This window comes from Macrosteles quadrilineatus, unplaced genomic scaffold (assembly GCF_028750875.1).
Source record: "Macrosteles quadrilineatus isolate MER2022 unplaced genomic scaffold, UCM_ALF_1.0 Scaffold_8__2_contigs__length_117827958, whole genome shotgun sequence".
NCBI classification, from domain to species: Eukaryota; Metazoa; Arthropoda; class Insecta; order Hemiptera; family Cicadellidae; genus Macrosteles; species Macrosteles quadrilineatus.
Window position 1 is genome coordinate 29,377,065 of NW_026542601.1, and position 16,459 is coordinate 29,393,523.

The window sequence follows — 16,459 nt, forward strand, 5'->3', positions numbered from 1 at the left end:
TTGTGTAAAATATTATATTTAATTTCACTGGATCAGCTGTCTGAAATTATTGTGAAAAACGCTATTTGGCAGTCCTTCTTGTTAACATTGAAATGTCAAAGCAAAAATCTAAGCATTGTGAATGTCTCAGGCATGGAGACCAATCATTATTTACTTTCCTCGCCTCAGTGTTTATAAAGCCAAAGGTGCAAAGCCCATGGTCAGTATCAAAGTGTGAACAGTCCTATTACCATTCTTCGTATGGTAGCTATATTTTGCAAAATTAAAGCAAATTAAGTATGTTTTTACACCTATTAGTAATACGCATGCAGACTACAGACACCATTACATTTTTATATAATAGTATGGATCTCGTTTTCATTGCACTGGAAAAAAGAAAAGCACTTCATTAAAAACAAATAATTTTATTTATTTACAATAACAATCGATCCATTAATAAAAAACAGCCGTATGTACACGAGATGCAATATAGACATATGTACAGGACTAACAACTTCCGCAGAAGTCATAATAATACTAAATATAATAAATACACAAGTAAAAAAAAAAAAAAAAACAATAACATGAGTGAAAAATCATAATTTAACATGCGAAATATTAAATTAATTGGTCATTTATTGTCTAAGCCTACTTTTAAATAAATAATACTAAATCAAGTTACAGAAATAACAATACAAATGTTTAAAAAAATTTAAAAGTGTGTCAAATTACGAACAAAATGGACTAAAATAGCACCGCTATTTAACATATCTCTGAATTTGTGGAATTCGGGGAAATATTAAAAATGGAAAACAATCACAACCAAATGCTTAAAGGTACCAAATTACATATTTTAATAAGCCAAAAATATAAGCTGTCTTTCAAAGTTTCAAATTGTCATAATTTTTTAAAGAATTAAAGATGATAAAAGGACAGAACAAAGACATGGATGGAAATAAATATTTAGGATGAGGTGATGGATAAATATAGGAATTAATGCTCAAACTACGTACAGAATATTATTATCTAAGATATCTTTATGTATGACGTTATTTCAACTTCGGTATATATGTATTAACATGTTTAATTTTTTCAAGCTCTTGGAACACCTTATCTTACCCTCTGGATTATCAGTAAGCAAAAGCCATCATTATAAATTGAGTTATCTATAATATTAATCACAATTATGTCATTACAGCATCTTTGCTTGCTGAATCCACGAAATGCATCGCAGCTTGTTTTAGGCACAGCCCTAAGGTTATACCTAAAATACAGCGTTTCATAGGGAACATAGCAGAGGGCGTGATCAAGTACAAATATATATTAAATAACAAATAAGTTAATGTGTAATGTTATAGTTAATCATAGGCTATATTTGGACAAATATTTGATCACAGGAGCTTTTTAAATTCCACATAACTAAGAAAAATAATGTATTTCCCTTCTATTTACTACTCCTGTTCTAAATGTAGTGAAAAATATCCAATTTGTTCTATTTCAAGAAGTCTACATTTTAGGTACAGCAGGATAATTATTGTATACTCTGTTACGATCAAACCTGGCAGCGACTGGAGCAAAAAAAATCACACCTCTTACAAAAAGATAGATTAACTTGAGTTTTCATTGGTTAGAATCAACTTCTTTCAACCCATATGCCTAATTGTGTTTTAATATTGGTTTAACTTTGCAAATTACTCATGACTAAATGTAAAACAAAACATAAAATTTCAAGTATTATCAATTCACTAATATTTCATGTATTAAAGCTTGCCAGAGTCGTTTACTAGAATCTTAGGGAAAATAAAAAGTTCAATAATCGCTACCAAGGTATGAGTAACGCTACCTAACCTAGTAAAGCTACATATCACTGGATAAACGGGTAGTCTGCCAAATACCTGTGAAGACAATCTGGTAATTCATGCGTAGGAACTGATTGACCGTTGGCCTTTAATTTGTTGATCTCCAGCCTCGCGAGGTGCTGTAGACTGGGGATTTTGCCCCGCTGGAGAAGTGGCTTGGTCAGTAGGATACTAGAATACGTTTGTCCACTACAGTCTATCCACACCTGCTCTCTCCCCTTCATCTTCTTCTCTTTCGTCGTCGTTGTCGTCACGTAGTACTGTACCAGTTCGACGACACAACGAAACACCGGCATGAGCGGAATCAACTTCTGAGCAGCGTCCAGCCTGAAATGTCCTTCGTGGTAGTGCAGGCGTACACTCGTTGGACCTCTCTCGGTTTGCACACTGAGCGAAAAAAGGAACCTAGGATCTGAGGAGTCGCGTACTAGAAATGTTCCAGGAGCAGTTGGCGCAAGCAAACCCGCACTCTCTTGCCAACTGAGCCCCTCGTAGTACCAACCGGAAGTCCTCAACGCTTTCACTGTCGACGAAAGCCTTTCTAAGTCCGACTCCAAGGGGAGCCTCTTGTCCCAAGGGTTACATGGGGTGGGAATCACAAACGCCACTGGTGTGGAGGGGGAAAGATCTTCTTGAGCGTTGGTCAATCTTCCTCCACAATTTGCGGTAACAGAGGAAAGGTCTTCTTGAGAGTTGCCCAGTAGGCTTCCTCCACTGGAGGTGGTTGATCCCAGAAGATCTTGAGGAGTGTTCACTATCAGTCTTCCTCCACAGTTTGATGTCACCTGGGAACAAAAGTGAGCGAATTAACTACAGATCATGTATTGTGGAGATTTAAAAGCAATTTCCCAAGAAACATAAACGTAAAGATATACGCTTAATATGTTATGTTAGAGTTTTCTCTGTATAACGTCCCTTTTTAAGCTGTCCTACCCACTTTCCACAACTGAGGTGTCATTTTAATGCGTATGATCCAGCGCACTTGCAACTGGTGAGGAAACAGGTAATTCCCTGAAGCGTTTTACCCACCTTGAGAGTCAATTATCTCTAGAGAACACTTTGAAAGATCCAGTGTTGGTGACCAACTTTCTTAACATCAGTGTAAATATGAATTAAATTGTAATCCAACAACTGATCCTTCTATTGAATGTTTAACCAGTCAGATTATAAACAAGAGACAGACAAAGCAGTTTATAAAAATGAATTTTAAATAGGATACTTTTTTGATAATTGCAACCTGATTCAGTCTTTATGGTGTAGATCTAAATCTAAAATAAACCAATCTAATTGATTGTACATCAGTGATCTTATTCACCTAATAACTGTCTCACTCAAACGTAATATTTGAACCAACGTTAAATATAGGTTCATGGAATTTAGCTTGCTCCTCTCAACAGTCTTCACCTGAAGACTTCCTGATGCTTGTACAATCTACTCTAAAGCAGGAAACCCACTGGTCCGACACGTCACCTTCCGTCAAGGCTCCGACACCTTCCGACAAAATTACTTTGCATTATTTTAAATGGACTGTAACCCACTAGTCAGACACGTCACCTTCCGATCCAACACGTCACGACAACATTACTCTCTGGGGCATTCTTGTCGGATGTCGGATCCATAATTTCTCCACTCTGCGTGCACCAGGCCTTGATTTTAGTCAATGTCTAGCTTTGTGTGTGATCACAAGATGTGGAACAGATATGGAACATGTGATCACAAGTGTGTCATGATTTTGTACAATTATTGGTTACGGAAAAAATTCAAAGAATTTTTATTTTAAAATTCCCATTTTATTCTTATGGAGTATATTATAAAATATTGGAAGTTTGCTTTCTGATGGATATATTTTGATCACACTTGGTTAATTTCTTTATTTTTTACTAAGTTATTAATACTTTACTAAAAACCACACCTTTTTTACCCTCCCTGTAGCAGCAATCCTAGGTACTCATAAAACCTAATGTTAATTAAATACACTTAATTGAAAATCAGTTCAGGTAAATAGAAATTTGCTTAGTCGGCAGGTTTGCTGCGATGGGGGTATTATTGTTTACGTTTTGTACTGCACTGTTTGCTAATTTCCCTGTAGTACAGTAAATGTTACCGGAATTATCAAGGTGGGTATAGGAAGGTCCTTGACCATTGTAATCTCTCATACTAACAGAGATTGTCATAAATGTTATGGACTTTTTTCATTATTTGCTCCCTAACTACTGCTTGTGAACAGTATGTGATACCATGTTCCATCGCAACTGGCACTGTAGAGTGGTGGTGTATTTCTCGTTGGAGGCCTACTGTCGGAGCCCGTCGGACCAATGGGTTAGCCCGTCGGAAGGTGTTGGAGACTTGACGGAAGGGATTCAGTCTTTATGGTGTAGATCTAAATCTAAAATAAACCAATCTAATTGATTGTACATCAGTGATCTTATTCACCTAATAACTGTCTCACTCAAACGTAATATTTGAACCAACGTTAAATATAGGTTCATGGAATTTAGCTTGCTCCTCTCAACAGTCTTCACCTGAAGACTTCCTGATGCTTGTACAATCTACTCTAAAGCAGGAAACCCACTGGTCCGACACGTCACCTTCCGTCAAGGCTCCGACACCTTCCGACAAAATTACTTTGCATTATTTTAAATGGACTGTAACCCACTAGTCAGACACGTCACCTTCCGATCCAACACGTCACGACAACATTACTCTCTGGGGCATTCTTGTCGGATGTCGGATCCATAATTTCTCCACTCTGCGTGCACCAGGCCTTGATTTTAGTCAATGTCTAGCTTTGTGTGTGATCACAAGATGTGGAACAGATATGGAACATGTGATCACAAGTGTGTCATGATTTTGTACAATTATTGGTTACGGAAAAAATTCAAAGAATTTTTATTTTAAAATTCCCATTTTATTCTTATGGAGTATATTATAAAATATTGGAAGTTTGCTTTCTGATGGATATATTTTGATCACACTTGGTTAATTTCTTTATTTTTTACTAAGTTATTAATACTTTACTAAAAACCACACCTTTTTTACCCTCCCTGTAGCAGCAATCCTAGGTACTCATAAAACCTAATGTTAATTAAATACACTTAATTGAAAATCAGTTCAGGTAAATAGAAATTTGCTTAGTCGGCAGGTTTGCTGCGATGGGGGTATTATTGTTTACGTTTTGTACTGCACTGTTTGCTAATTTCCCTGTAGTACAGTAAATGTTACCGGAATTATCAAGGTGGGTATAGGAAGGTCCTTGACCATTGTAATCTCTCATACTAACAGAGATTGTCATAAATGTTATGGACTTTTTTCATTATTTGCTCCCTAACTACTGCTTGTGAACAGTATGTGATACCATGTTCCATCGCAACTGGCACTGTAGAGTGGTGGTGTATTTCTCGTTGGAGGCCTACTGTCGGAGCCCGTCGGACCAATGGGTTAGCCCGTCGGAAGGTGTTGGAGACTTGACGGAAGGTGTCTTGTCGGAGAGCGTCAGACTAGTGGGTTTCCTGCTTAATGTTAAAGTGTTTCTCTTTGTAATGGGAGATGTTACTAAGTTGAAAGCTGTCTTAAGGGTAGACAGAAACAATTAAGGTTAAAATTATTCACCAAGTGGTTGTCCTAGTTCTACCAATGTAATATTCACATATTAAGTACCTTCTGCAGGAAAACGTTGGAGGTGGAGTTGTCCTGCTCGTGGACGATGCCGCCTCCAGTCATGCCGACATGTACACGGCGGGGGTGAACTGTGACAGTACACGCCGCCTCCGGGGGCAGCTGGAGCGTCACCAGGGGGTGGCAACATGTGGTGGGCAGTGGGAACTCGTGGCGACATCGGGGACACGTCGTGATCAGCATGTCTACCGATGAGCCTGCAACATGAAAACATCACTGGTTAGAAAACATCACAAGTCAGGTATAACAGCCAGGTGTACATGACAGGAAATGCTTCAAGACAAAATGGAAAGAAATTGTCAACTTCTGGCGAGAAGAAGCCAAGTGACTTAGCTAAGTGCCTGTTCATCTTTTGTCACATTTTAGTGGGATGATGAGCCCACTGGGCCGCCCGAGGACTTTGCGAAAACTAAATTATCTATTGAGATATTATTATTATTTATTATTTTATCTAAAGTATTATTTCTAACAGCTTGGGGTAATCACACGTGTTAGACTTAGAGATTAGGTAAATAACACAAATATGATCACTATCCTCATGACGAGGGGGAAAAACAATTTTGAATTAAAGTGAAAATCGTGCAAAAAGTGAGCAAACAATAAATAATTTTATAAAACATTGAGGTCAATAGAACAATTTTATACATTTGCACAAATCACGAGTACGAGATAATCATAACACGATTTGACGAAAATATAAATATAAATTGTTGCAAAACGTGGTCGCTGGAGAGGTTTAAAGCGCCCTAGTTTTAGGGACAAACACACGGTATCCTGCTGAGAACCAAAGAGGCAAGGGGAAGATCAATAATTGACAGCTGAAAGGGATTCTAGGAACATCTCGGGGTGTGTTCCTGGAACTAGCTTATAGTCCTGAGGGATGAGGGAGGGAACATCTGCCTTGATTAATGTAGTCGATAATACTAGGATCAGGAGGATCAGGGATACAGTATAGCATAATGCGTTGGTAGGTGCCATATCTGTATACATGTTTACTGTAATCTAATCATGTTTAAGTAGCATAACCAATATTTATATAGTAACCCCAATCCAGTTCAGTGGTGTTGTAATTAGTAGTCACAGAGTACAAAAATAACAAATAGATACAAAAGTTGTTAATTTGTAACTTTAACAATTCTATTCAAAAGGGTATTGTTAAAGCATTATTTTCCATAACTGTAACAAATAAACTTTTTTAATGTTAGAAAAAAGTTTTCACACCCTACCCAGATTAGATTAAGTAATAGGTACAACGATAAAATGTCGAAGATCGATGTTTATAAATAATAAAAAAATAAACGCCAACACCACTCCCTAACCCGGAAATTACTGATACTGTATACGTTTTCAAATGGCGTACAACAATTTTACTTATAATCGATTTTCACAGCTCCTATTAAATCCATTGTAGGAATGAATAAGTATGTGCAATCGATATGTATGGTTGTCATCGATAGTCAAAAGTTAAAGTAAATCGCTTTTTAAAACGTTTTTATTAGCTGACTTTCTTGTCCGGTACAAATTTTGCAATCAATTTTAAACTACTGTAACTTCCCGATGAGCTAGAGACTTGAAACATGGGACATGGCTCACAACTTGATGTCAATGCAATATTATATAATTTAATTTTCATATTTCCCTTGGGCTACGCCCCATGGGCTTGTTTTTGTTCCATCAATGTTTCCCAATATCGAATGAATAAGTAATCGATATAACTTGTAATCGATAGCTCACAGTTCCCAGTACAGGACGAGGCACGGTCAGCGTTCTATACCTAGAAGTAGGGTCAATGTCTGGCCGGGAATCAAACCCTGTACCTCTAGCCTCTAGGAAAGTGAGCCTACCTTTGTCACCTGCATAGAGGCTAAACTAAATGTTGACAAAGGAGTGAAGAATGCTTCAGATTTCATAGGATAAGTACTGTATGTTTGTACTGTAGTCGTAAGTCAACGGCGATGTGTAATTTAATCGTTCGTATGTGTAGACAATTCTCTATTACACAAATTGAAAAGTTAAGGAAATGTATTAACTAAATGTATCTTCATCAAGTATGTCAAATCATCGTGTTTTGGTAGACCGAATCAACATTATTTCACACAGAAGACTAAAAATGTGCAAAAATGGACCCAAGTATAAATAACGGTACAGAATCAAACATTTTTTGTGCTATGCATATTCTTGCTTAATCGTATTTTGACAGTCTTGGGGAAATTTATGTTTCTCTATTACACACAAAATCGTCTCAACAAAAACGATCAAGCGTATTACAACTGAAATAAGTATGAAAAAAGCCGCTGAATGACGTTTAACAAATAACTAAATAAATCTAGCTTACGTATTATTTTCGTAATGTGTATTTTTATCGTGTTTTGGTAGATCTGAAGGTTGTATATACACTACACAAACATGTTATTTTAAAAATGTAAACAACAACCACAATGACGAAAACATAATCTTAGATTCTGCATCTATGTTTACTCGAAATGTTTAGACCAAAAATAAATTCGTACAGTACACATCCATTAATTACACGAAGAACTTCAAATCGTTTTGACAGTGGAAACCAAATAATACAAATCGCTAATTCAATGAAGTAATGGATAGATTATATCCCACAACACTAATGTTTCAACTTAAAAGGTTAGACGTAAAGAACAAAAGATGCCACGATGACGTCGACGCGAGTCACCAAATCCACGAATTGTTTGTAATACATCGTGCAATACACGTATTGCGTCCTAATGTCGTATCCAAATACTGATAATACATACACAGCCCAGGCATGACGCTGCAGACAAGTCTGGTGATAAGTGATAAGAGCGACGCGTGGTGATAAGTAATGATAAGATTATCTTGACGACCAACACGCATAAACACTCAAGAGGCGTTACAATGATTTATGGACATTTGTATGTGTGACGGTGTAATGCGATTGAAACAAAGTTGATAGGGAGGTGTAAACGGCAGAGACAATTTCTAAACTCAATGCTAAATGAATACGCGTTACTACTGTACTTAGTTTTTATTGATTTCAACTGCAAGCAGACAATTTACAAATTATATAACATGGGAGGATGGGATGGATTACAGACAAGTGTAGGATTATAATGATTGGTCCAAGATGGTATGAACAAGAAAAAATTGATTAGATAGATTGCAGATTACGACTAATTTCAAAATAAATAAGTAAATTCATGAGGTGTTGATTATTTCTGTCACGATTCCGTCCCAAATCCAAAACCTGTAGAAATTGCATACATATATTGACTCCACAACTAAATGTCCATAAATAATCATTTAAACTTTAACTTTTCACGAAATAGGACTGCTATCATATGAAGGTCTTTAATAGGAAATAATTATCCATAGTTGTCCCACATATAGTACTACCTTAACTTCGGTTGATTATTGTACGCCCTATAAAAGATACACCCTGAGCAACTACAATGGTGGGTATAGATTTCCACTAATAAACAACTGGCAATGCATCTATTTAACATGCATACTTATTTTACTATTTTCGTGTCTATTGTTTCTAAAAAATAAATACTCTAGTTCATAAAACCTCAATGTTATAATGATAATAAGCCTAGAGATTTTCAGACAAGCAGACAATTTCAAACGAAAACTTATTTTATCCAATCAAAATAAAGAAGTTGTATAAATATTTTAGTAAGCATAGAATTTAAAATTTAAAACAAAACAATAACAAACAAACCTCAAAAGACCTGATGAGTATCTGCTTGACAACAATATCACATATGGCCCGGAGCAAAGTTGTCACAAAACTAAACCCAAGGCGATGATACGACAGTAAGTTACATTATAGTTTCCAGCTAATCCTATCAGTTCTAATGGTTACTAGGAACACAGGAATGGAACGGAAGGATGAGTCATGAGATAAAGGAACAGCTGTTTCTATACGAGGAACCGTGGAAATGGAATGAGTACTCGGTAAAGGCTAGTGGAATGTTTGTTTAGGAACTGAGGTTTTGGAATTGTAAAAGTAAAATTTTGAGAATTCTTAATATAAACGGTAAACAATTCAAAATTGATGACGCAAATGCAAACCAATATCTTTACATACGAATTGGTAAAACCCACTAATTGTGGCTCAAGGACTGACAAAAATATTTTGATGCTATTAGTGGTGTTAACAGTTATATGCTGGGTCGGAACATGTAAAATTAGTGGGAAAAATTGAAAAACTTTGGCCAGGTGGACATAATAATTTTTAAAAATAGGCCAAATTCTCGGTGATAAAATGACAGTTGTAATGAAGTGCTTTAGAAGCCATTGTTTAAAAAAGATAAGATAATACTGTAGTTGGCTAAGAAAGATTTATGACATCAACTATAAACACGACTATAAAGCTTATATAAACTTTATGAGCTATAAAGCTCATAAAGCTATTGACAGGGTAAATAAGTAAATTATTTAGGTGAATTGTGAATTTCTTTTTTAATAGGCCTACATAAAACATGCATAAAATCGATAACGGCAGCCCAATTACTATACAAGCTTGTAAGAGCTGTACAAGAAGTTTAGCTCTGAGTAGTAAACTAAAAATGCTTATTATACGCGTCTCAAAAGTATGAGTTTTACATTAGCATCCTTTCTACATGTATTTAGAGGCCGATGTAGCCGAGGTTCATGTACGAAACACAATCTACATATTAAGTTATACCCGACCGATTTTCATAATTTTGGTCTTAAATCAAAAGGTATGCACGCACAGATTTGCCATAATTCATTTTTACGCATATTTCGAGTTATGAACAAAAGCAACTTCCCGACTGTACATTTTAATATGGGAGTTAAATTTGATTCTTTATTTCCGAGTTAGTTCAGCTCTTCTACCCGACCGATTTTCATAATTTTGGTCTTAATTTAACGGTACGCACAGATATGCCACCAAGCATCATCATTCATCTACTGTTTACTCGACCAAAAAACATCATTTTTTTCCGAACTCTTAGTTAAAAAAAATTTTATTTTTCACCTAATTAATTACATTATCCTATATGTTTTAGTCTAAGAACCTTCAATGAAATACCAGCTTTCATTTGAGTTATTGATTATTAAGATTGGCTGTACCAGAAGTAAGCTGTTGAATCACGAATAAACAATAACTAGAAAGATTTTAAGACTTATCTACAATCAATGATTACACTTGAAAACTCACTACACCGTATGCTTAAATACAGCAATCGAAATTGCCTATATTTAATGTGACAAGTTTTACCATAACCCTGACTATACATAGGGAAATCACATTTATCGTCTGAGCTGACTGTACTTTCTCGCTATGCTACGTAGTGGTTCCAGTAAGCCATTGTATGCTAGTCATAACTCAAGTTCCGTGGAAGTACTAACTCAGAGTGTGGTCATTGTACGGCTACTACGAAGTACTAACTCACTCCGGGCATTGTACAGCTGTACTTTGTACTGGGAAGGCATTTGCAACATTTCCGGAGATTTTGTGGGTCAGCTGATGAAAGGAAATGCCAACGCTTGGAAAGTTACCAAAACGATGAGTGATTATCGATGTTACTGATTGGCTTCTATAAGTTCAATTCCCTTATCTGCGGATAAGATATTTAATTATTTTGGGATAACCTAAATCAAAATAAGGTTTAGCAACAGTTCGGCCAAACTCAAATTTCTTAGAAAAACAGCAACACTTCGTCCCACTCGCTTTTACAGTTGATTAAATAAGTAAACAAAGTAACATTTAGGCCCGACGAAAAAATGACAATAGTTAAGAAAAGCAATTCAGGTAGTAAGAGGTCCATGACCTGTATAGCTTGCTTTTACCTGACCTAACCTAACCTTACCCGACCTAACCTAACGAAGTTTGCGGTGAGTCAATTTAAATCTAATGTCTTATGTCAGTATTTAAGTGTTGTTAGTTTACTATCCTCCCAAATAAAGGCCTGTCAAATATACTCTGGAAAGTCTATAAATATAGATCAAAAGGTACGTGTCGTTCAACACGTATTGGACGAGACAACGATGATAATACGATTAACAAATAGTATATTGTTTGGGTAGTTAAGGAGGGAATACAAAACAAAATCACAAATACAACCCTTTAAATCAAATAAAATTGTTATGTCAATTACCTTTAAGTTTGCCATTCAACATTCCCACTGCGTTCTATTTGTCTAAATATTTTAAAGATATTTTAATTATTTAAGTTAAAGTAACTAAAATGAAATTTATCTTTGATCACCGAAACTGTCTTTTAAATAAGTGCGCATCGTTTTACAACTGTTCAGTAAACTATACAGCTTGTAGAATAGAATCAAGAAGGGAAAATACGGGGGAAAACTTATAGGCTAAATATATTCAAAATTGAACAGAAATTATTGCAGAGGAAATCTAAATCATCGACATACAACGACAACAATTAAAAACTACGTTGAAGTTACGTGTATTAAATACAAATACAAACTACTTCACTTTCAAACGACTGTGTTTCAGTCCACTCCCATTACGGCCACAACACTGGTAAATATCTCCAAGAAAATCAAATAGACCCATTACAAAATCATTTCTCAAAACCCAATCAACCTGAAAAATAGCTCATCGACAAACCGTAACGACTTGAACAAAGGTAATTGTAAAATTGTCTCTTTTCCGCAGAAATAATAAAACCGCCGGTAACTACCGTTGATAGCTTACAAGGAAGACTTCGGCAGGCAATGTTCCCAGAAACTAGTTAATGCAGTCAACCAACCGAAGGCAGGGAAATTGTTGCACAGCAGGATACGCTAGTTGAGTAAACGTAAGTGACATTGGTTGGCAACACTGATAATAATTTAAATCGTATTTAATTCTTAATAACAAAAGGAAGAACGTAAAAAATAGTTTATTTAACCAATATTACATGACAACCATATGAATATGCCTATACTTTGTGACACAAGTTCAAGATCAAACGAGAGTGCGAAATAACATATTTTCTTTAGTTAGTTAAATTCTGTATAAACCTGAAAACTCAGGAAAATGGTTGTACTGGACAAGTACAGTACTCCAAGTTTGGCACCCCCTTGTTTTGCCACGAACATTGCGTTTTGTATAAATAATTTCACTTTTTGTGCCCACAGAATTTTTAAATGTTTTAATTTGTGTCCACAAGTTAAGGGTAACATGGCGAACAGAACCATAGTTAAATAAGTGAATAATTAATTGACACTAATAATTTATCTTCATGTACTTCACTTGCTAGAACTTCATATATCGACTACGCAATTCCCGCGGACACACAAAATTGGTTTACTACAGTCAAACAAATCCGACCAAAGCCGATTAATTTCACATCGAATAACAACTTTCATAATAGGAATTCTCTGAAGCCATTTACGGCTGTAAACAACCTGTTCAGCGCAAATATGTTGTTGAAACAAGTAAACAATGTAAACGCGTTTCGTAGAAACTTTTAGTAGTTTTATTACGCAACACTAAAGGACCTACCAGCTGCTGTAACCATGCTTTGCCCCGGGGACATGTTGCACTGTGTAGTAAAGCCTCGAAACTCTTGGATGCTATTCAAAATCATAGAATCCAACTTGTAATTCATATGTCGATTTGAAATAAAACTAGTATTATCTTAGTTCAACAGTTTAGATGCCAAAATATTAAAACTTCTAAAAATGAATTATAACACTTTAAAAAATGAACATGGGCCTCATGGGCTGCCATGATGGTGACGAAATAACGACAAAATATAAACAGAAAATTAAAACTAATTCCAATCACATTTCTCATTTTTGGCGCATCAATATTATGATCTGTAGCACCGCAGTAATCACAAGGACGAGTATATCATCACAACTTATCTTAAGGCCATCATAAAATAAGGCCCCGATCCGATAAGCGTACCCAATACAACTCGAGCCAATCATCCGACGTTGAGCAATGAAGTAGTTTATCAAAACGTGACATAACAGAATAATGAGTTCACTTACTCAGTAAATTAGAACTTACTCAATTTTTTTTCGCGAAGCAGTAAAAAAAATGCCATACCTTAATAATTAATTACTGTACTAATACTATAGGCTTACACAGTAAGTTTATCCTCACGGTCAGCTTCTGAAATCCTTTTACCCATGATAATCTTTCTGTTTTCTTAACTGAGGTTATTGATTCTTCTACCTTAAGACTTTGCATAATTCAGTGCACTATAAACCACAATCTGCAAATGCAAAGTAAGAGATTTTTCTACCTCCGTTAATGGTACCATAATACTGCTTTACTCATATGTGATGGCCATTGTAATTAAAAGGAAATGTATATGTGCATAAATCCGGATATGATCAGAGGTGGACAATACAAAATCTGAACCTTAAACTGGCCACCCATGTTTTCTGAGACAAAAATACAAAAGCGTTTACCTAAGAACATTCAACCCTTCGAGGAACTGCGGAATGGGGTTGAACTTTGGGAACTCAGGAACAGAACAGAGGGAGGGGTTAACAACCGGAGGATTGGATTTGAAAAGGAGACACGTCCGGAATGATTCTCGGAAGCTGGGAAAGAACCCCTCTACACTCTTCGCTTACAAAGAAAGTGATGGGCCACCTTTATACATTACATTTCCATGTTTTACCTGTGTACAAGAAAAATGCCAAACTGTTTATTAATTTTCTTATTAAAAATTCCTTTCCACGAATGACTGAAAACTTTTAATATAACTTTTTTGGATTTCGCAGTAAACCAGTTGTGTTAAGAAACATTAAGAACGTCTCCACTCGATTTAAATTTAAGGCAATACATTTACCAACACAATTTTGAGAAATATATAAATTTATCAGGCCACCACCTAGGTTTAAAATGAAAGCGCATTTGTATATAGGCAAGTCATTACCAAAGTTACAGTAGGGTCCACCGTAGGACAAAAATATTGTATTACAGTGTGGGGTAACTGTCCAAGCTTATATTTAACGAAATTGTGCTGGATCTTTTAGTAACTGATTTTAGTATACTGGTTCAGGTTCAGATCCAGATGGCAAATTTGACGGGAAAATAGCGGATAACTAATATATTGTCATCGAAAAATTACTCATACTAAAAACCAGGGCTTATTACAACTTTCTTATCTAAGTTCAACACCTAACAACAACAGCGAGTCGTCCACCATTTACTGAATGAACTGCATAGTGCATTTTGTTATTAACCGAATGAATGAAAAACTCCGTAGACAATGCATTATGCTAATTATGGCACAGTGAGCGGATTAGCTTAATAGAAACTTAAACTTAAGCATCAAACGTAGGCTAATTAACTATACGTATTACAAATCTATCAATTACATTTCAACAATTTCAAGTCGGCACCCCTGCTTGACAGCTGGTCAAGCGGCAGGTGGCAAAACTGCTAGCAGCTGATCGTAGTTCGACCGCTCGCCGCCACAGTTACAGCGCCCGCCGCTCTCTCTGCTTCTGAGAAGCGAAAATTACCACCCAAACTAATTTGCCCGCAACAGGGACTTGGGATTCCACGAACGGATACAGAGGGACGAGTTGCCATTCTACACGCGTTCCGTGAAGCACTCAGAAATCCGCTACTAAACTGCAGCTAAAACTAAACTGAGTACTTTGATTAGAATTGCTATTATAATCAATCTTCCATTTACAAACCCGGAAAAGATCTGTGTGGATTGCATGGTTTAAACAATGTGAGCGTAAATAGTGTAAAAATGTATAAATGATATCCTAAGGTTTATCTTTGTTCCCAATGTGTATTGGAGCAATAAAAATCTAAACTGCATTTAAATGTAGGCATTGATAACTTACTTGGTGTTTATGTGTGCAAGATAGAATAATTAATTGTCAGATTGAACTTTTCTGAATATGTACTACCAAAGATTACATATTATGCTACGCATATGTAATCTTTGGTACTACTAATACAAAATATGCATTGCATACAGTAAAGCGTATCTTTATATTGTTTTTAAAAGGTTATAACATTTTAGGCCTATTCCACTGCGTTTTTAAGTCCATGCTTGCTAACCCTACAACTAAGTTGTTTTGTAAGTAAATTAAACAAACCTAAGTGTTTTTTTTCGATCCGCTTCAAACTAGAGTAGGGATATTATATTCTAATAACTTCACATTTCTGAAAGAAGCACCTACCGTACTTGGATTATCGAAAACCTCGTCGCATCGCCTAAGCTCCCGGATAATAGACTGCCTGAGAACATTAAGAACCTGGAGCCGAAACTGTTCAAAAAGAAGTTAAAGTCGTGGTGTTGCCAACAAAGCTTTTACTCCTTGGAGGATTACTTCAAAGCCCAGTTAGTTTTTAATATTTTTTATGCCGCCTGACACTCAAGTTAATTAATAATAATTATATGTTGAAGTATTTTTTATTTTTGTAATTTTTATGATATTTGTATCATTACTGACGCGACCTATCCAGAAATGGTCAACGGTCAATAGGATGGTAATTATGGTAAGTTTGTACAACAACCTCCAAAATATAGATTCGTCATGTTTACACTAAGTTTACCTACTGTACTTATATAGTAGGCTGGCTAACAACCACAACGACATTATTGACATAGAGTTTTAAAAACGTAAAAGTTACTTACGATACATGAAGTCCACAGCAGTCATGATCACTGTAATCCAAACTCGCGTACTTTTGAGGTTATGTTCTCACTTTGCACTGACAACATCACGCTTCAATGTCCACCGCATGACTGTCGCTGTCGGCTGCGGGGCAGTGTTGCCAAATCTCACCGCGCGAGCGCTAGCAGTGTTGCCAACTCTTGGATCAAACTAATTCCGAGAAACATTATTATTGTCCCATATCACCCGATAACGGCGCCCGGTTCCCAGAAACACCTCCGCGCCACTTCGTAGTTTTTCTTTTTCTCTTTCATTTTTAGTTTTTTTATTTTCACTGCAATAACTTTTCCCGAGAAATGTTTGCAG

General features: G+C 36.0%; 1 protein-coding gene across 1 annotated transcript; it reads right to left on the bottom strand.

Moving 5' to 3' along the window:
* Positions 1-431: 431 nt before the first annotated feature.
* LOC128999973 (cytokine-inducible SH2-containing protein-like) lies at positions 432-16,223 on the bottom strand. The gene is made up of 3 exons (XM_054426794.1): positions 16,114-16,223; positions 5,496-5,710; positions 432-2,623 (listed from the first exon to the last, which is right to left on the bottom strand). The coding sequence occupies exons 1-3, from the start codon at positions 16,136-16,138 to the stop codon at positions 1,844-1,846; spliced, it is 1,020 nt and encodes a 339-aa protein (XP_054282769.1). The 5' UTR covers positions 16,139-16,223; the 3' UTR covers positions 432-1,843.
* Between the last annotated feature and the right edge of the window lie 236 nt (positions 16,224-16,459).